A 22,500-nucleotide genomic window follows, 5' to 3' on the forward strand; every position below is an offset into this window, starting at 1 on the left:
ACCTATTTAGTTTGTACGTTTTGTCTTCCCATTCCAGGCAATATCATGCTGCTCTCGGGAACAGTTGTTTTGTTATGCACGTGTATATGTACACATAACGTATGGAAACACAAAAGGAAAATTCCCTTGGGAACATCACATGGTCTGAAATAGAGTTTTATTTTCTTTCAACAAAGGCGTCATTTATACATGTACAATGCTTGCAAATGTATACTTGAACAAACACCCCATTTCTACTACGATTATCACTTGTGTGTCACACAGTCGAGGTTTGGAGACAGTTTTATCAACCAAGTTAGCATGTTGTCAAGGGCAACTCGCTTGTTTTCAGTGGTGACATTTAGGCCCTTGAGGAGCTTGTTAAAGAACATATTTGCAGGCTTCAGTGCTCATGACATAAAGCCCATCATGATTGCAAGGAGGTTGCCCTTGACAACATGATGACTTTGCGCATTGAAAGTTTGTTCCTTTCTCTCTCAACTGAGAACCATAGAAATGACTTATCTTAAGATTCTCTGGTTTTAACATTAGTCTGTGTTGCCCCCTTGTATCACTTAAAATGTGAAATGTATATATTTTATCTTGAATGACGTACAAATACTGCTTGAAATAGAGGATAATAAAATCTGGAATAAGTTGATAAGTTGCTAAAGTGGTAGACCAGGCAATCATGACAAGAAATGTGTACCTTTTCTCAACAATAAATTGACAAAGTATTAAAAGTTCTGTTGTGAGCAGCCAACCAAGAATAAAAGAATCACAAATTTACAAAAGATTATTCTGGTCTGAAACTCATGTACATTCCAGTTGGCGAAGGATAATGTCTTCTCACACTCAACACCACACAAGCAGGGGCAACCTTTCGATTACCTTTTCCAAGATGAACTGACGGTAAGCAGCCTTGCGGAAAGAAGATGTACTATTATCTTCACGGGCACTTCTAATATCTGCTCTATTTCTAATGCACAGTTCAATTACTTCGGGATCCAGACATAATTTCTGGAAACGCCTTGTTAATGTTACACACTGGTTGAGAAAACCTACATTTACACCAGTTTGGGATTGGTTCACTGTGGGGTGGTTGTGGATCTCCACTGCTTGCAATGCCCTAACCACAATCATTGTCAGTGTCGTCTTTATCATCTTCCATCATAAGAAGACTATCCACATCCTCCATGCTACCCGCCCCTCTACTTAAAGTCCTCACACAAAGTTGTCGCACTGTCTTTTCATCCAAAGTTGAGATAAATTCCTGAAAGTTATAAATATTGAACTATATTTTTGCACTGTGTTAACATGAATCTGAGAGAGAGGACAGGAGAATAATTCAATCTTTAACCAAGCATTACTTTCGAAATTATTTCACGCAAAACTCATGATTATCTGGCACTGATATACATGTGGCTTGTAAGAATTCTTGTGTCCATACCAATGCGAAGTGCAGACAAAGACAAAGCAAGCCATAAGAACTTTCGATATGGAAAGCAAAACGTTTGAAATAATTTTCCAGTTCAAAATCCAAATGTCAGCATCAAATTATAGTGCATGAAAAATTAATGTAAATAAAGTGCAAAATAAAACTAAACTTCTTACCTTTACCCTGTGATTCTCTATCAGGCGTCACTGAAAGGGCTACAACAGGTCCCTGATTCTGCTATGAAGAAAACATTGAGTCGACTTGTAAAGAAACGTAAGAGCAATACTGCTAAGATAGCATTGTGCATGCATCAGACAAATGAACGACTCAGCCACTATAAATAGTTTTACTGCTTTGTTTTGACAGGACTTTTATTTCGCACCACAGGTACATACAGTGTAAATCAGTGCAGTGCACTTTTACTGTTTTACAAGGGCAACCAGTCATTCTTGCCATGGTTTTTCGACAACATGTGTTATTACAGCGGCATGGAGTTGCCTGCGAATAGAATTTTTATGCTTTCCCCATTTATTTTATTTTGTTAAGGATATGTTGTGTTACTTTCACTATTGACGTGACAACATCCGGGTGAATGCCGAGGGGTCATAGATAGTTCTATAGATTAAGCCCCCTATTGATTTTGATACACATTCAGTTAGTCTAGATAATTGAGGCATTCACTTTTGCTACTAATAGTGGTGAGAAGTGTTTTTTCATTGTTCCCTGGATTTTGGTATAATTTTGAGGTACGTGGTCCATTCCTCTTAGTTTATATTCTTTGACGATCCGTTATTGTGTGACTGTACTTGCCTTTGGTTCGGTTGTTATTACTGTGTCGTTGTTTGTCGAAGGCGGTTCATCTTAATACTGTTTTTTCATGGCCGGCGAGGTTCCCCCGTCCTTATTTTCGGCCATTCTTTCGTAAAAAGGTTGCATCGCGATTTACAATCTAATTTTGACTCCCGTGCTGACAAATTTTTCAACCTACGCGGCACAGCTTCGGTATTTTTACACGGCATCGGCGGCCGTACTGTCGCGAAACTTCGTTCTTTCGATCTCCACGTGGTCGAGCGTTTTGCGCCTGATATTGTCATCTTGGAGGTGGGAACAAATGACCTAGTCGATTTCAGTCCAGAGGTGGTCGGTTCTCAAATTGAAAGCTTAGTTCGCCTGCTTATAGATAGTTATTCGGTGCGGGTCGTCTGCGTTTGTCATGTTATTCCACGTGGCGCTTCTCACGCTGAAGCAGCGAGTTTTGCTCGGCGTTCAGATATTCTTAGGCAGTATCTTGGCGTCGTATTGGATTGTATACCAAATGTTTTTTGTTGGCTTCATAAGCCATTTTCTCATCCTGCTAACAATTTCTACTTAGCAGATGGTGTTCACGTTAATCCTGCCGGGCAATATTATTTATATTGCAGTTATAGGGGCGCCATCCTAAAAGCTTTAGGCATGCTTTAAATTTTCACACCTTAGTTCCCTCGGTTTTCAATTTCTCTCTAATTTTTGTCTTCCTCTCATAGGCAATTTTGAACGATTTTGATGTCTTTTTATAGGGGATTCGTCCTCATTTTAAGTTCTGGCTTGAAGTCATGCTATATTTTTCGCTGTTATGGATTCATCCAATTTTTTCCTGAGGCTGTGTCCTCCCATGTGGATTCGTCCACCATCTCATGATGTTTTCGTTTATCATGTTTTTCTATGGATTAGTCCATAGTTTTTATATGTGGATTCGTCCACTTGCTAGTGGTAGATTTTATTTACCATGATCATTTGGGATTCGTCCTTTGTTGCATTGTGGATTTGTCCACTGCTTTTGTGTTAGGCATCAAAGGGGGTTATTGCGTCGACCTTTGTGTCTGACAGGCTCCCCGGGCCTCATTTTAATCATGCTTGATTTTTATTCATATGCTGTCGCATGGTATTTTGGCTATCATGCTGTTCAGGGGATTCGTCCCCTGTTTTAGAGTGGATTCGTCCACTGTTTTATGTTAGGCAGTAACGGGAGTTACTGTTTTGACCTTTGGTCAGACAGGCTCTCCAGGCTTCATCTTAATCATGTTTAACTTGGATTCGTCCACTGTCTCATGGTTGTTTGATATATCATGTCGTTCAGGGATTCGTCCCTCCTTTTATTGCACTTATTTATTGTGTTTAACTGTGTGCCAGGCTCTCCCTTTAGTTATGTCCATGCCCGGATATTTGGGAGAATTAATTTTGTTATTCTGCTTTCCAGAAGTGTTTACGTTTGGCCGGTTTGCATCTCCAGTGGTCTACCGGTTTCCTTTTTCTTTCAGATTCATTATGCCTCCCAAGCGCACAGTTCGTTCACGTAACCCCTCAGCAAAGGTAATTCAGGCGGCCTCCACCGGTGAACCCTCACGAAAGAGACCTAAACGCTCTGCAGGACCTTCTCATGCCGCTGGTGGTCCACCAGTTGCTTCACAACCATCCTCCACAAGGCACAGTTCACCAGTGGAAACACAACCATCTTCTTCAACAAGTGGTTTGCCTGTGCCAATTCAACAGTCCTCTGCAGTTAGCCATCCCTCCTCTGAATCTCAGGTGCCCTTTCTTCCGTCAGGGATTATGGATCAGTTGGTGGCCAGAGTGGTTGACGAAGTGACAAAACGTCTTTCTTCTTCTGATACAATTCATCACGCTCCCTTGGCTTTGACTGGCGCGAGTGAGGGCATCAGTGGTCCTGCTCCTGGCACTTTAACAGAGTTGCCTTTGGTGGTTCCCGACCCCGTGCCAACCTCCGGTGCTCCTATGCCTACAGCTGCTACTAGTTCTCCAAATGCCAGCTCATCAGTGAGTTCATCCCATCAGTTGCCAATCTTGCCTCGAGTTTCATCTTCAGGTTTGGCCGATAACATCGTGCAAGGATCAGTTGCTGCGGCGCAGTCAGCTTTGTCAGGTGAGCTACCAGTCATAAATCCAGTGCTCCCTACAGAATTGTTTTCCAGTCCAAGCCTTCCCATTGATGCTCGTATATCTAACAAACTGCGTTCCAAAATATGGAATAACGAATTTATAGAATTTGGTGCCCTGTTGGCCAATCCATTAGTCGAAAGTAAATATCAGGTGACAATATCTAGTTCTGAGAAGGGACCCTTTCCTTCTGTTTGCCTTGAACCTGTCAACAAAACTAGAAAAATCTTATCAATTGAAACATGGTTGAGCTGTTTTCATGTTTTTGTAGGAATATATACCAGCAGATTTCCCCATGAGGCCCCCGCCCTCATGAAATATGGGGAGGTGGTGCAGGACTTGGCATTCCGGGGCTTTAATTGGCAGTTTTATGATGAAAATTTTCGTTTTCTAAGGCAGACACAACCAGCGTCATTCCCTTGGAGCAGTATTCATTGGGAGTTGTGGATGCGTGCACAACGCTCCCCCTTTAAAAAGTCTCAATTGCAATCAACCTCTGTGCAGCCGAAAATGCACAATCACATCCTTCCTAAAGGCTACTGCTTTAAGTTTAATCGGGGTGTAGAGTGTGCTGCTGGTTGTAATTTTAAACATCAGTGTTTTAAATGTGACGGTCTTCACCAGGCTAGCCGTTGTAATTTTCGTGCTCATGGTCGACCTTCCACAAAGCAGCCTCAGCCTTCCAAGCCCCTGCCTGCCAAGCCCAAGCCCACACCATCTTAGTTTACCAACCCCTGTATGGGTAAATCGCTTAGAGTTTCTTCTTTCTGGGTACAACCATTCCATAGCAGAATTTTTGTCAAGGGGTTTTAGAGAAGGTTTTCCACTACATTATGAAGGTATTAGAGTCTCGTCTGATGCCACCAATTTGCTTTCAGCCCTGGATAACCCAGAGGTGGTTGATGCCAAGCTTAACAAGGAATGTGAGGCTGGTCGTTTGGCGGGCCCTTTTCATAAGCCTCCCTTTCATCCATTTAGAGTTTCTCCCTTAGGTGTCGTGCCTAAGAAAACCCCTGGGGAATTTAGGTTGATACATCATTTATCCTACCCTAGGGGTTCCTCTGTTAACGATGGCATCTCCCCAGAAAATTGTAGTGTGTCATATGCCACAATTTCCGATGCCATCCAACACATTAAGGCTGCAGGACGCGGGTGTTTCCTCGCCAAAACTGACATAAAAAATGCTTTTAGGATTATTCCCATTCGTTTCCAGGGTCATGGCTTGCTGGGTATCCGTTGGAAGGGCTTATATTACTATGACCGTTGCATGCCCATGGGATGTTCTAGTAGCTGTAGAACCTTTGAGACCCTAAGTTCTGCTCTGGAATGGATTGCCCAGAGGAAAATGAAAATTGACCACATAATTCATTTGCTTGACGATTTTCTTATTATTGCCCCTTCCCAAACGCTATGCAAGGGCCAGTTACATTTATTTCTTGACCTTTGCTCCTACCTTGGCATTCCCATGGCACCAGAAAAGACTTGTGGTCCAGCTACCACACTTTCATTTGCTGGCATTGAACTCGATTCCGTTTCTTTTGAGGCCCGTCTACCTCAGGAGAAACTTGAAAAATGTGTTGCCACTATTTCAGATTTTTTAACCCGCAAGAAAGTTACTCTAAAGGAAGTTCAGTCCTTGACTGGTTTGCTAAATTTCGCTTGTTCTGTGGTTGTACCGGGTCGGGCCTTTTTGCGACGCCTGATTGACCTTACTATTGGGATCCGTTTCCCACACCACTTTATACGGCTAACTAGGGAGGTTAAACTAGATTTACAGCTTTGGCAATCCCTTTTGTCCAATTTTAATGGCCGAACTTTCTTTCTTGAAGACACATGGTCTAGTTCCGACAAACTTCAGCTTTATACAGACGCTGCGGGAGCATTAGGCTTTGGTGCAGTTTTTGGTAGCAAATGGTGCTATGGGAAATGGCCTACCAATTGGTTACACAGAAATATTGCCTTTTTGGAATTCTACCCAATCGTGCTTAGCTTACACCTTTGGGGGCATGAGATGCAAAACCGTTGTATTCTTTTTTTCACTGACAATGAGGCCCTTGTCCATGCTATAAATAAGCAGTCATGCAAAGATAAGGCCTTAATGTTTTTCATGCGGGCACTGGTGTTGGTTTGTTTACGTAATAACATACTTTTTAGAGCAAAACATGTCCGGGTAGTGCATAACACTCTTGCGGACTCTCTCTCTCGGTTACAGGTTGAGACTTTCCAACGTTTAGCACCATCCCATATGGAACCGGGCCCAACAGACATTCCTCTGCATCTGCGGCCTCAGAACTGGCACCCGTAATATCTTCGCTTTTGAGATCCAGCCTTCAACCTTCGTCGCTTCCAACTTATCAACGTTCCTGAAAGCTTTTTCATCTGTTTTTGCATGCTACATTTCCTGGTGTTTTAACAAGTTTTCCAATTTCCCCTTCAATTTTAGCCCTTTTTATTGCTTACATGTATAACCATCATTACGCTCCTTCCACTGTGCATACTTATGTCTCTGCCTTAGGCTACTGCCATAAGTTATCAGGGCTTTCCGATCCCACTAAGGTCTTTTTTGTCCTTCAGATGCTCAAGGGTTATGGTAAAGTTGGTTCTCGTTTAGATAGTAGGCTTCCAATCACTCTGCCCATACTGCATAGGCTTTTAGCAGCCACCAATCATCTCTGTCGTTCTCCTTATGAGATTTGTCTTTTTCGTGCAATGTACTCCCTTGCATTTTTTGCCTGCCTTAGGATCGGTGAAATCACCCTGTCCAGCTCCAAGGGAGGTGGATCTCCTATGCAGCTTCATCAGCTGGTGCAGTTGGTGGATAAAAATCAAAAGGTTGTGGCACTGAAGTGCACCTTTTTGGATTTTAAGCATAACTATAACCAACGACCCTTTTCTTTGGTGATTCATCGTCAAGATAAATTTTGTCCAGTGCATCTGATTTTAGAATATTTGTCGGTTAGAGGGCGTAAGCCAGACCCCCTTTTTATTTTAGCTGATGGTTCTGCTGTCGTTAGAACTCATTTTACCAACCAACTCTCCATTGCCTTTGAGTACTGTGGTCTTGACCCATCTAGATATAAGGGGCATAGTTTTCGGATAGGGGCTGCTTCTTATGCCGCAGAGACCGGAATGTCTGATGCCCAGATCAGGGCTTTGGACCGTTGGAAGTCCAATGCTTTTCAGAAATATGTTCGGATTCCTTCTTTATCATCTTAATTTCATTTCATAATTTCATAAGTACACAGGTGGCTTGCGGGGGAAGCTACTTGTTCCATAACTCCAGGCTGATCATCTCACTTGCAAGGGCAGTGGTTATGATCAGCCTGGGAGTTCGGTATAGATACTTAGTCTTATTTTGCTATACGATGTAGGGCTGACTAGCAAGGGCGGCAGTCCATCCACCATAAAGTTGTGTACCATCAAGGTCTGACTTGCAAGGGCAGCAGTCCTCTTTAAAAATTTGCATAAAAATCCATTTCCATCATTTTAATGTTATCATTAGGTTGTTCCTCTTCTATTGGCTATAGTAGGGCTGCATTTCCTTTGGGTGGGGCAAGCATCATGATTTTAGATAATCATTATGCTTTTTGGCGTGTTTTGGGCCCTCACCTTTTCTGGGCCAGAAATAAGTTTTCTATTGTAAGTTAAGTTTAGTTGGAAATTATTAAAGATTTTATTAAAGCGGCTATGGGCCTTTGTTCATAGCCAATTAACTCCAACCTTGGGTTTGTGATTATTGTCTTAAGGCCCAGTAAAACAAGCTTCAGGATATGCAGCACTATTTCGAAGAAGTTGTGGAATTTAAAGGGGGAAAAGCATAAATGAAATATTTGCCTGCGAATAGAATTTTTATGCTTTCCCCATTTATTTTATTTTGTTAAGGATATGTTGTGTTACTTTCACTATTGACGTGACAACATCCGGGTGAATGCCGAGGGGTCATAGATAGTTCAATAGATTAAGCCCCCTATTGATTGTGATACACATTCAGTTAGTCCAGATAATTGAGGCATTCACTTTTGCTACTAATAGTGGTGAGAAGTGTTTTTTCATCCCTCCCGTCCCTCCCCTTTTCCTTCGGCATTCAGTTTGGGCGTGTTTTGGGCCCTCACCTTTTCTGGGCCAGAAATAAGCTTTCTATTGTAAGTTAAGTTTAGTTGGAAATTATTAAAGATTTTATTAAAGCGGCTATGGGCCTTTGTTCATAGCCAATTAACTCCCAACCTTGGGTTTGTCATTATTGTCTTAAGGCCCAGTAAAACAAGCTTCAGGATATGCAGCACTATTTCGAAGAAGTTGTGGGATTTAAAGGGGGAAAAGCATAAAAATAGTTTGCACTCTTTTACTAATATCTAACAGAAGATTTATATCAAATGCAACACAGCCTTCGAAAAAAAAAAAAGCTACACTTGCCGCATTGCACTCGCTTTTAACGGTAGCCTGGTCCATTTCCATAAATTCCAAAAACAGGCACGTAAACTATCTTCATGTAATAAACGTGAGGGAGAAAAATGGTGGATTTGGGTAATCAGTTAGTATAAAAATTAGTCTTAACGTGGGCCCTAGAACGCATGTGCCCCCCAGCTGACATAGTCCCTTTAAACATGAATTGTTGTGTGAATGGGGTATAAGGAAATATCCTGTCCAAAAAATACCCACATAGCACCACTTAGACACCCACCTTCATTTCTCTCAAACGTTTTGAAGACATTCTTTTAAGTAGCCAAACTGATACACCTCAGAGGGGCTTTTTGTGATTTTACAGAAGCACATTGTATAGTGATTGGATTATTGTAAAACATGTTATGACACTAATTAACGTTGCAATACTGTGCCAGTTGGTGGAAAGGCTATCTTTTTTTTTAGTTTAAATTTCAGGTCACAGAAGACATGTCTGCTTCAAATGGACAGTGGAGTTTATTAATCATTTAGTGGAGTGTCCTTACAGGGCTCATCACCTGGACCAGAGTGTTAGGATACTCAGTGAATCCAAAGACAAAACAGAAAATGAAGAAAACCAAAGTCCAAAGACCGCAATGTTCATGTTTCTAAGCAACTGCAATAACAAGTTTATGCCATAAAATGTAAGAACTTTGTACTTTACACGTAAAAGTACAGTATTTTCAGACAATAATAGAAATGATCATACAGTGTAGTTTTAATGTCATGGATAAAAATATTTTTTTGGTTTTCAGCATGACTACTTCATGGTCAACTTCCTGCCTTATCATAATATCCACTGACCTAAAAGAGACAAAGGTAGCCCACAAGGCATGTTCCATGGCAGACATACATTAAATCATCCCTGCAATAAAAAAGAACCATGTAAGCCCACACCAACAAGTCACCATAACCATCAGGGGAGCAGATGTTGACGCTGTTGTAAAGTATAGTACCAAAGGGCTGCAAGACATGAAGAACCATTTAATCTATCAGCTTCCAGTTGAAACGAAAATTTCAATTCTGGGAATTTCCACAAGGTAAACCAGTAGTAAGCTTCTTTTAAAACTGAGGTTCACTCCCAAGTAAAAAGGTTCATGTTCATGATTATTAGCACATGCTATATATCAATTATTATTATTATTTTTACACCAGTTAAGAATTACATTGTACATGTGTCATATTGCAAAAATATTGTACTGTTTTTACACATTTATGTCCACAACAACTTGGAACCTGTAATGCTATTCTGATATTATATGTTTCCCAGGGTATACAATCAGCCACGTGATGGCCTGGGTAGTATGAAGTCATATGCCCAAGACTCAGGATGACTTTAAGAAAAAAATCTTGGATATGGACAAGTTTGGCAATTTCCTTGCTGTTAGGCAGCAATAGACGGCTGTCATATTCCTATTAAATGCCCTCCTGGTGGACTTGACGCACGCAAGAAATATCATAACTTTAAAAACTTTTATTCTATAGTACTTATGGGCCTGGTAGATTCAGATTATAGATTTGTTTGGGGCAGCTGTGGGTTCCCTGAAAACTCACATGATGCTGTAATTCTTCGTTCAACCGACCTCTGGAACTCAATACAAGAAGGTTTTATCCCAACAGTTGGTAAAGCTGTGGGGGATATAAGTGTCCCACCTCTTATTGTTGGAGATTCCACATTCCCCCTTCGTTCTCGGTTAATTAAGCCATTTACCAATGCTGTATTGACACCTCAGCAGCATTACTTTAACTATTGCTTGAGTAGAGCACGCATGCTCACAGAAGCTGCATATGGCCAACTTAAGGGGAGGAGGAGGGTCCTACCTCCGGAAAAGTGAAAGCAGCCGAGATCAAGCCCCCATAACCACCCTAGCATGCATGGTGCCACATAACATTTGTATTATGCAGGGAGATGCCATCTCAAGAAGCTCGATTTATCTCTTGATGAAGAGGTGGAAAGAGGAACAGGGAGGAGTTAAGAAAGATACTACAGATGAGAGACTGTACAAGCATAAGGGATCCTTCTCATGAGGCAACTGAGGTCAGACATGCACTGTGTGAAAAGGTATGGATCGAAAAGCAAACAGAGAAAGTTTGTTAAATCCCACATAATCCATTATTAGTGTTTTGGGGACATTGGAATATTTACAAACGTAGCATCCACTTTTCACAATCTAATGGCAAACTCAGAGCACTTGTGAACATTCAGATTCAGTCAACTGAATGAGTATCCAAATAATGTGGAAGTCGTGCCGGCTTTTGTTTGATTGGATGTAGTTATGTTGGAGTATTGAAATACCTGGCTATTTGGGTTATTAAAAACCATCAATTTTTGGACAAGACTGTACAGGACAGGGTGAAGTGATTTCCATTGGGCCATGAAACAGCTACACTATACAATGTTAGTGTAACCCCAGTTAGCTTCTGTTAGTCAAGGGCTGAGGCCTAGGATGTGTAGCTTCAAAACAATGTTACATTCTAAAGGGTCAAAACAAAAGACCAGACTAGACTAATACACTTCAACGATTCTATTAAACAATACCTACTGCAAACTGTTTCATGGTCTGAGGAAAGTTATTCTATAGCAGTTTTTCATAACCCCACAGTTAAAATGATTGTAGTATTTCAATGAGTTGACTGTGATACGTCTAGGCCACTTGTTTTACCATACTTTGTTTCAGTTAGAAGTTGTAAAACACTTTGATCAATGAGTAATAGTGTCTCAAATTGATCAAAACAACCCATAGTGGTTATATTTATTATTTATTTACTGATTGAGTATGAATACATACATCGTAGAGTAACAATAGGACATAGGTCCCCTAGGAGGTTAACCACCATTTTACCTTCCCAACTATGATACACCACAGAAGACAGACCACAACACCGGCAACTACATGCCCTACTCTTTGCGACAAGTGTGCGGGTTCTTTTACGTCCCACAGGATTATGAACATTGAAGGGTTGTGAGACGGGACCTCCGGTTTATTGTCCTTATCCAAGAAGACTAGAGTCTAACCATTTGCAGATGTAATTACAAAGGCAGAACTTTCTCCTCAGTTATTTAAAGACCCTGAGTGTTGGTCCGGCCGGAGTTGAACTCACGACCTCCTGTGTAACAGCCTGGTGCTCAACCAACTGAGCCACCGGTGTGAGTTATAATGTCGGGTTCAGAGGATGCGACATCTCATGCGCAGAGTGGTGGATGTTTCTTCTGCCAAATTTAGAAGCAACTCTTACTGTTCGCTTCCAATAAGCAAACAGTACAAAGATCCCATTACCTTAATCTTTATCAATATTATTGTTTGGACTTGAACTTGAAAGTTTAAGATTGTCACCCAACAAAATTCACAAGCTGCCTGCAAAAGATTAACCATTCACTTGTTTCCATTTTTTTCCCGAAGATTAATAATACTAAAAAGAACGGAGGAATAAATTCATTAAACACAAAACGAGTTTAATATATTTAGGTGTACCAGAGGAACTTTTGGTCTAAACCCATTGAGTTATGGTAGGAGGCACCCAATGACCATTCTGGCATGCTTGATCCTGGGTGACTTGGGGTAGCCTGTGCACCACTATGCCAGCTTGGGTAATGGCTGGGATTTGCAATGTATGTGTGTTCATGGCTAGAATAGGGTGTGCTGTGAAAGCTGGCTTCATTTCTTTGGCCGAGGAAAAGCTGAAACAATTTGAGCTCATGCTGCCTAGATTTTTCCATTTCTTCTTTCATGACCGGTACCAGTTCTTTGGTGGGGCAGTTTGAATAGCCTCCTTTACAATGTTGTTGCCATATCCAGTTTTTTTTTTTTTTTTTGTGAATGAAAGTTTTTATTGCGCCACGAAAAACCCTACTTACAAAACAAAATAGACACTACTTACAGCACTAAGTACAATGCCATTTACAAAACATTACTTCCACTACTTACTACACAATACTTCCTAGACTTCAATTCTTACACTACTTTTAACAGTTTGTTTTTCTTTTATTTAGTTACCGCACACCTATGTACTTAAAAAAATGCAATTCAACACGGGTTTCCACTTAGCCTCTAGCATCTTCCTATTATTGTAGTTAGCTGCAATATGACATTCAGTTCCTAGTTCCTTATAGGAAGGGAAGAATGGACGACAGTTATTCCTACGACAGTTCCATAAATGTAGCTTACTAAAACAATTAAATAATTAAACAGAGAACATTTAGTATCTGCGACCCCAACTAAAATAGTCTTTAACTTAAGTTTCCTTTGTTCTTGGCTATAGCGATCCAATAAGATTCAAATTCTTCCCAAAACGCACGTGAGTAAACCCAGTAAAAAAATAAATGATCAATTGTTTCCGCACCAGTATTACAAAAAGTGGAGAGATTGCTCTGTATTAAACCTATCTTAGCTGAGCGGGAATTTGTGAATAAAATCAAATGTCATTCAGTATTTTAAATTGAAAGCATTGTACATATGTTTCACAGATACAGGACCTTATTAATGAGAAGGCCTTTCTTATTTCCACATCATCAATAGAAAATTTTGATTTCAACTTTGTGAAGCCTCTAGATTCTGTCGCCTTACTGGATATAAGCAGACCGTAGATCTCCCTAGACTTGCTAAGTGCTGGATCAAAAATTCTGTCACTAATCTTAAATTGCAGTGATCTAACATGATCTCTATTAACTTCACGGCTTTGAATTGTTAGATGACTTGGTACAGCGCAACAAACACCAGTCCAGGTCAGAAAGTGAAAGTCTTTTAAACCACTATGTTATGCAAGGTTAAAGGACTCTGTGTTACTCAAATCAAATTTTAAGTCACTTAAAAGAACAATGTTTGCACTATTATAATTATTATAAAAGATAGCTTTACCGTTTACTCTAATGTTACAATCGTTCCAGATAATTGTTTCACGTGAACTTACAGGGTCGAATTTAGAACGAAAATCTGACAACCAATGTAACATCTCCTTATAAAATATTGAGAAAATGTTATAGTCATTGATCTTATAATCACAATGAACAAAAAAATTCTCCACCAAAGGTTTTAGTAAATGCAACAGATACGCTTTCCAGGGATACGAATTATCACTTAAAAATCTTCCAATCCATGAGAGTGGTAATGACATAATTGATGTTGTAAGATCAGTTACCCTTTAGGCCACCAAATTCGAAGAGTCCATTTATATTACTGCGGGTCCTGGCGATTTTATCAGGACCCTTCCAAAGAAAAACTATATAGATTGGCGTTTCTACAAACGCGTAAGGTAAGACCCAGGGTCAGGGTAAGGGTAAGGATAAACGCAAATCCAAAAAGTATCCTAACATGCATAAAAGCTAACCTTAGAAACTTAGGGCCTCATTTCGCCTAAACAAAAGTTTAAGGTTAGCTTTTATGCATGTTTAGGATACGTTGCTGTATTCGTATCGAACCCTTACCCTCGTTTTAGAACCGCGCTGATATATAATTGTTTGAAAAGCTTTTATAAACTTCGTAAGGAGAAGGAATAATTCGACAAGACTTATAAAACTTTTAATAATAGTGACCTTACCAAGAGCAGGGAAAGGCCCTCTCCAACTTCCACAAGCACAAGCGTATGTGAATATCATTCCTGTTGAGCTTATTGTAGAAATTTCTTTTGCACTGATTCCTCGTTCTTGTAACTAAATGAACCCCTAGAGCTGGTTTTTACCATTTCAAAACCAGTTCAAATGCATAGAGGTGTTTTCGAGTTATTAAAAACAGGAGCCAATCCACATTGCTTCGGTTTTATGTGTAATTCACCTTTAAGCCAGTGGACAGTTTGAGCGTCTCATTGGATTGATGAAGTCCATGTTCTACAAAACAGTTGGCCAAGGTCTGCTTACCTGGGAAGAACTGAGTGAAGTCATCCTGGACATTGAAGTTGCGATGAACAACCGCCCGTTGTGTTACGTGGAAGACGACGTGCAACTTCCGACGTTAACACCGAATGTTTTCCTGATGTTAAACTCCAGTGTTCTGCCCGAGTTGCAGCCCTATCACATAGAAGAAAGAGATTTAAGGAAACGCGCCAAGTTCCTGATGAAAACGAAAGATGTGATGTGGCGTAGGTGGACGACCGAATACTTGAGCGCGCTGCGTGCGTGAGCGTCACCACCGCTCAGACGCGGAAAGAAAGGAAAAGAGAATTCTCTGGCTGTTGGAGACGTTGTTATCGTGAAGTCCCATGAACGAAACCGAAATTGCTGGCCGCTGGGGATTGTGGAGCAACTGATTGCTGGAAGAGATGGAGTAGTTCGTGGTGCTAAGTTACGGGTCGGACGGTCACACGTCGAGCGTCCTGTGCAGCTGTTGTACCCGTTAGAGCTGTCCTGTGATGAAGACGACAATCAAGAAACAGCTATGACACTCAACCCGGACGCACCAATGTTCAGACCCAGGCGTGATGCTGCTGCAGCCGCGGAACTCCGAGTGAAAGATATCGTTCAAGCAGAACTGAACTGAACATTATTTTAGGCCGAAGCATTTATATCAATCTGTAGCACAACAACTGACAACAACGACTGCACACGAACTTATTGCACTATCACTTATAGCCGAGGTGAAAATCTCCGAGGAATCTCCGATGACGTAATGGTCTTGGTCTTAATTAAAACTGTCATCAGGATATCTATGGGTATGAACGATACGATAATAACACTTTTAACAACTACAGCTTTCTTTCCTAAAAGTCGCGATTAAATTTAATTGGTTTTTTTTACACGAGTAAAGGCCTAGCAAAGTAGTCACACGCGTCACTTAATTTAAGAATTACGTTATCCACGGCTATGTTTAGTACGGTGGTTATTTCCCTACCAATGAAAGTTGAAACGTCGACACATTCCATGGATGACATAATGACCTTTTATGTATTCAATACTCGCTTCGAATCAACCGCTTAAATAACACAAAAAAAAAAATATATTTTGTACTAAATAAAAGAGTGGAAATATTCATAAAATTTTAAGTACATTAACGTTTTTTTACAGCTTTTTTTGGCGAATACCTGTAAACATCATAAGTTGCGTGATTCGAAGTGCCACTGACTATATGACCGAATAGAAATTTGGGACTGCTCTCCACCAAAAAAAAATTTTATCTGTTTTCTTACCACTATAGCGCAACGTAGTACACATTCCAAAGCAGTCCTTGTTGATTCACTGATGACTATAGAACCAAAATCACTTGATCAATCTGTATCACAACACAACAACACTGACAACAAAAACTGCACACACACACAATAGTTGCGTGATTCGAAGTGCCACTGACTATATGACCGAATGACCCTGCTCAAACAAAACTAAATTTTATCTGTTTTCACCACGTAGTCGCAACGTAGTACAAAGCAGTCCTTGTTGTTGATTCAAAAATCGGACTATAGAACCAAAATCACTTGATCAATCTGTAGCACAACAAACGGACAACAACGGCTGCACACAAAGGTATTGCACCATTACTTATAGCCGTTGTCAAATCTCCGATTGCACCATCAGTCGAAACCGTTGTGAAATCTCCGATGACGTAATAGTCTTAGCTTTCTTTCTTAAAAGTCACGATTACATGTTTCAATAAGACACAAAAAAATATATTTTGTTGTAAATAAAAAGCGGACTATATTCATAAAATTTTAAGTACATTAACGTTTTAACAGCTTTTTGGCGAATAAACATCCTAAGTTGCGTGACTGGAAGTCCCACTGACTATGTGGCCGAGTGGAAGTCTGGTTCAGCTCTCCGACAAAACGAAAAAAAAAAAAAAAATAAACCGATTGCAGAGCAAGAACCGCGCTCGGCCCATGGCCGCGCGCCGAGACACAGATCCGACACAGAACTTTTCCGTGAAGTAAAAAAAATAACTAAACATGAGCAGCGCGCCATAGAAACTTTGATCAACAACTATTCGGCTAAAGAAAGAGCATTTTACCGTTTGAATGAACGATTTGTGTCAAATATAAGTTTATAACCGGAGATATCATTTTTTCGACAAGGTCTTCGGAACGCTGGCTTTAGACAATAAAAACATCTTGCAAGTGACTTGCCGACACGTTCCGAAACACAGAACTTTTCCTCGAAGTACAAAATAACTAAACGTGACCGGCGCACCTTAGAAACATTGATAAACAAATTTTTCGTCAAGGAAAGAGCATTTTACCGTTTGAATGAATGATGATCTGTGTCAGATATCATTTTTTCGACGAGGATCTTAAAGAACGCAAAATTCAGACAATAAACATTTCGCAAACGACTTGCCGACACACGTGCTGAAACACAGAACTTTCCTTGTAAAAACATAAAGTTCACTGTTGAAATAGGGACTTCAAGCGACTGTTTCAATTTTCTTTCCCATTTTTGGTAGCGTAAGATCGAGCAAGTTTGTCTGTGAATTTGCGAAGTGATCGAAAACTCGAAATATGATAGCTTTCATTGATCGGCATGAGGTTTTAACAATATGCAAATTTCGCTTTGAAGCCTTTTTCATTCCCATAAAAATAACAGGTCTTTTGTTTGACCAACATGCTTCACAAAAAGAACTTATGGGAATGCATAACAAAGAGACATATACGCGCGTATAGACATACTCGTATACGCAAAATACGCGCGTATAATACGCGTATGCGTAGTTGCACTGTAATTTGTTTTGCTTCTTCTTCTGACTTCTAAATCGTGTATTGATTTTGGCCATGAGGTACAGCTATGTCTCAAATTTTAGGGATACTACAAGGGGGTCCCTGAAAAATGTTTAATGCACAAGTAGGGGTCTTCCAAATTTCTTAGATGGTAGATACTGTCTTTTCTCATCAGGGCGCCCCCCACCCTCAATATGTTTTCGTAAACATTCCCTTAAAGAAGGTCCCAAGTCTGATCCTAATAACTATAGACCGATATCAGTTCTGCCCTGTCGTCAGTAAACTCAATGAAATAGTTGTATTTAACCAACAGTACTATATCAATATTTCAGTCGTATTTTTTGTTAATGGAATCCCAATCTGCTTTTCAGACTCATGTATTCCACAGAAACAGCTTTGTTGGAGGTTGCAAATGAATTACATACATTATAATATTGATATAAATCTCTTAAATGGCATAATATTTCTAGACTTGAAGAAAGCTTTTGATACCATTGACCATGACATTCTATTAGGAAAGCTTAGACTCTATGGATCCATTCTCAATCTATTAGGTGGTTTCAGTCCTATTTATATGCTGCTGTGGCCTGCCGAAGACAGGTAACTTTTATAAATGGGACCCAATCTGATTCCTGTAATCTGACATGCAGCATTCCACAGGACTCTATTCTTGGACCTCTGTTATTTACATGTACATGTACTACTTTTAATGGCCTCCCATCATGTAATTTGTTCTCAAAACCCAAAATGTATGCAGATGATACTACTCTTACCTCATCTGCAGACAACCCTTATATCCTTGAACGTAAAATGAATCGTGATATGGAATTAATTATTAAATCATTAAATCATGGCTGACAGCAAATACATGTACATGTAAATTACCGTATCTTTGAATGTCAAGAAAACAAAGTAAATGCTTATAGGGAGCCAACACAAAAATTATCCCAAATTCATGACAACTTTACAGTTGAGTTAGTAACACACCCCTTGACCAGGTTGTCAAATATAAATCCCTTGGAGTCCACATTGATGCCATCTCTTACATGGCGGCCACACATTGATGCTACGTACAGTACAGTGTATCTCAAAGAAAATATTGGCTGGTCTTGCAGTCCCTCAGGCGAAATAGTCCTACCATACCACATGAAACTGGAACACGTATGTACATGTATAATGCGCTTATAATGAACTATTTTATTTACTGTACATGTAGTCCCCATTTGGGGCTGTATTGGTAAGGGATCATCAGACAAACTTCAAAAGCTGCAGCATTGGGTTGCAAGAAGTGTCACCTTTTCCGGTTATGGGGATTGCTCAGGGGATCTGTTGGATGAACTTGGCTTGGAAAAAAGAAATAAACCATAGCATACCGTACTTAAAGCCGATTTTTGCTAATATTTCAAATGTGCATTCCCACAATCTCAGGAACTCACAATCAAATTGTTATAATTTATCCCCAGACCAAGAACTGAGTCTGTGAAAGCGAGCCTACCCTACAGGGGATCTGTTCTACATGTATGGAACAAAATCCCCTTCAAGACCAGACAGCGTCCCAATTTGAGCAATTTTAAAAATTTATTAAATGGGAAAGATTTGTTAACGCTTTAATTACGAAAGCTTTTTACTTGGAGCAGAAAGGTCACCACAACATGAGAAAGTTGATCGGGGAACTAGAACTTTGAGTTGAGTGTCGAACAAGTTTGTTTACTATTTTCTGCTGCATCGCCACAATGGTCATATCCAAGATGGCGCTCTCCACAGTCACGAAAGAGACAACTTCCCAAACTGGCCCTTGTCACATTTTTACACGGAAACTGGACAAAACGGCCAGTTATTTTCGAATTCCTGGGGAGGAAGGAAACGTTTTAAGTATTTTTAGAGAAACTTTTTATGGACAGTACTTTTTCCCTTTAAAAGTGCACCTAAAACCCTAAATTTTTTTTTTTCGCTTAAAAAAATCTTCATGCTTTTGTGAGTTATTTCTTTCAACAAAATTGTTCCGATTCGGTCAGAATCCTTTTAATTTTTATGGCCCCGTTTGAAGTAAGGAAAAATCGTGCTAAAATCGCCGCCATTTTGGCTCGCGACCAGCGTTTCAAGGATCAAGGTGTCTGGCGGACTACTGTGACGTCACTTCGAAGAAACCCAACAATCCGTATTTCGCACAGTTTCACTTGTTGTATTTGTTAAGGTTAGACTGATATTGGTCACAAATATGCCGCACAGAATGTGTTTGTTGGAGGGTGTAGTAACGTCCAGAAGCTTAGAGAATGGAATAGGGCTCCATACGATACCGTTTTTACAGCGATGAGCGTCCAGAGGCGAAGAAATGAGGAATAGATGGACAGATTTTGTGAGACTGAAACGTGCTCAATGGGAGCCATTGAAGAGTTCCGTGATATGCTCGAAGCATTTCAAGCCAGATGATTTTGTTCGAAACTACACATTGTTGAAGGACCAAAAAGCTCTATCAATTCCGTGTTTAGAGCGAGACCGCTTCGGAAATACCGCTTTCCTGACAGTTCACGCTGAGGTACATGCAGCAGAGGACGAACAACCCCTGAGTAATCGAGGCAAAAGAATGGTGAGATATCTCACAAGTACTAAGTCTCTGTCCTATCGTTTTAGGAATGATATGTTTCTAATACCTTGTCTAGTCAAGCCTTAAAAATTATGTACATATCTTGGTTTCTAGGCTATTAAGGCAGGGATGGCAAATTTCAAGGAATATTCTCAGACTTCGACAGAGGAGACAGACGAACCAGATCCCAAAGTTCCAAAGCTGACTGCTAGTACGAGTAGTGCAGACAACCGGCCGGCGTTGAGCTAGAAGACAACAGCACTGAAGATTTACATATACCACAAGCTGACATCTCGAACGCAGAAGAAGAATGCTTGACCGACTGCTCCAGTTGCTCAGTGTTCAAGCAAGAAAATTGGCAGTTGAAGAATAGCTTGAGTACTTTAAAGGAAGAAATCAAGCAGCTGAATAATAAATTGAAAACATCGAAGGATAATTGAAGAGTCGGAGGAAGGAACAGAAGAAGTGGCAAAGACAAGGTATAGTTCAGGCAAATGATTACATACAGTCAGGTTACAAGGCTTAGGATGGTTTTTTTTTTTTTGCTTTGTGTGTGATGGATATTTTTTTAAAGGGCTATGCAAAGAATGTATAATCCAGGGATTATTTCTGGTCATTTTTAAAAATTCCGTTTGAAAAAATTATCATTATTATTATTAGACTTTTGTAAAATATAGTGGAGAAATCAGACGATTACCCTAGACATGATTTCAACTATGCAGCCAAAATAGATTGCAGTATACACTATAAAGTTGTAACTATATGTATCGTAGTTTATTTCATGTCCAGTTTTTGATAGTACCTTGCATATTGTCAGTATATCCTGCCCTTTACTTTGTGACTACCACTTTTCATAGTGTGAAAAAATCTGAAATGTCTTGCTTTTTAGTGAAAAGCTACAAATGGAAGCCCAAACCCTGCACATCACAGATTCTGCTGAAGGTGTGGAAGCTGAGAAAGCCAGATATTGAAGTTGACGAAGGGGAAGAAGATCTGGATGGGTTAGATGAATTGGAAGTGGAGGACCAGGCTGAATCAGGCTCATTGTACGAGAGTCAGACGGAAACTGAGACAGAAACAGAGATGGAAGATGAAAACACAAAGGGTAAGAGCAAAGTTTCCTTACGTGAAGCTTGTTGTGGTTATTACTATTATTAAGGTTATAAAACATTATTATATCATTGGCTTGTGTTTGTAGCCGATATAACGCTCATTCTATTTGGCTAATTTGTGACTGAACTGTAGGGCATTATTCTTCCGTAATGCCCACGGGCTGATTACGGGCTTGCAAAAACAAGGCAAAAGGTAATTAAAAAGCCATATAATAAACTACTTACTAACCGAGCTAGCTCGAGCCGTACTGGGGAATATTGGCCCTTGGTCGTTTTTGTACAGACCTCGCTGCACTCGGTCCATACTGCCATGACCTCGGGCCAATATTCCCCAGTACGGCCCTCGCGCTCCGTTAGTAAGAAGTTAGTATTACTATGGTATTATTAATTACATATTTCTATTTAACTACAATAATATTTGTCACCACTATAAATATTGCAGTCACATGTACATGTTCGAAATTTCAAATTCACAAAAAATCATCGACTAACCTTTTGATGGTATTAGGAAAAATTCCATAGTTGACAGTGATTGCCTATTACTATTATGGGCTAAATTTCATGATATCCTGCACTTTTGTTTTTTTTTTAATTATAAATTTATCTTCTGTTACAGGTTGTCAGTACAGGACAAAAATCTTCGCTCAGAGCCCAAGCACATTGTCTTCTTGTCCCAGTTATTACTTCTGTTCAAGTTTTGTCACATATGCAAGGCTGACAACCCAACAGTTGAGACAAGGGGATTGGCACAGAGGCAGTTGTGAAAACCTCCTGCAATAATCCCGAATGCATGAAGCAGAGTACCTGGTATAGTCAGCCACTAATACCAGGCTCTCACATCCCTGCAGGCAACTTTCTTCTTTGTTTATGCATTCTCCTTACCGGAGGATCAGCATAGTATGACATTAGACATATGACCATAGTGGATAGCATAGTATGTTTTTACTACACTTACTGTTGTATAGCGATTTTTTCGGGTGGATACATGTAGCTTTATCCAGCTTTTGAACAACCAGGGCCAGGCTTCATCTTTGGGGATAGGTTTTTCTGATGGTGACATGCATAATAGCAACTGTAAATACATTGTCACAGGTTTTACATATCACATTACAAAAAATTGAAAGCAAGATTTTTTTCTTAAATTTAATTGGACATGACTAGCTTATCTCACTGGAAATAATGTGCAAGTTACATCAAATAAACAACACTGCTTAAAATGTAGGATTTACAAAATTATTGAGATTCAAATAAGAGATGGACATCACTAATGAAATTGTATAATCATGGTAGAAGTAGTGGAATGGTCATCTGCTGAATAGAGTGCATTGTACACCTGATAACAACTGATCCTTATTTTACACATAATAAAGCATTTGAAG

At 40.0% G+C, this 22,500-nt stretch overlaps 1 protein-coding gene across 1 annotated transcript; it reads left to right on the top strand.

Moving 5' to 3' along the window:
• The first annotated feature begins 5,816 nt into the window (after nucleotides 1-5,816).
• On the top strand, nucleotides 5,817-15,261 carry LOC137995909 (uncharacterized). The gene is made up of 4 exons (XM_068841363.1): nucleotides 5,817-6,652; nucleotides 7,093-7,511; nucleotides 14,567-14,863; nucleotides 15,122-15,261. Exons 1-4 carry the CDS (start codon nucleotides 5,817-5,819, stop codon nucleotides 15,259-15,261), a joined length of 1,692 nt encoding a protein of 563 aa, XP_068697464.1.
• Nucleotides 15,262-22,500: the final 7,239 nt, after the last annotated feature.

The sequence above is a fragment of the Montipora foliosa genome, chromosome 3 (assembly GCF_036669935.1).
Source record: "Montipora foliosa isolate CH-2021 chromosome 3, ASM3666993v2, whole genome shotgun sequence".
In the NCBI taxonomy this organism is placed as follows: Eukaryota; Metazoa; Cnidaria; class Anthozoa; order Scleractinia; family Acroporidae; genus Montipora; species Montipora foliosa.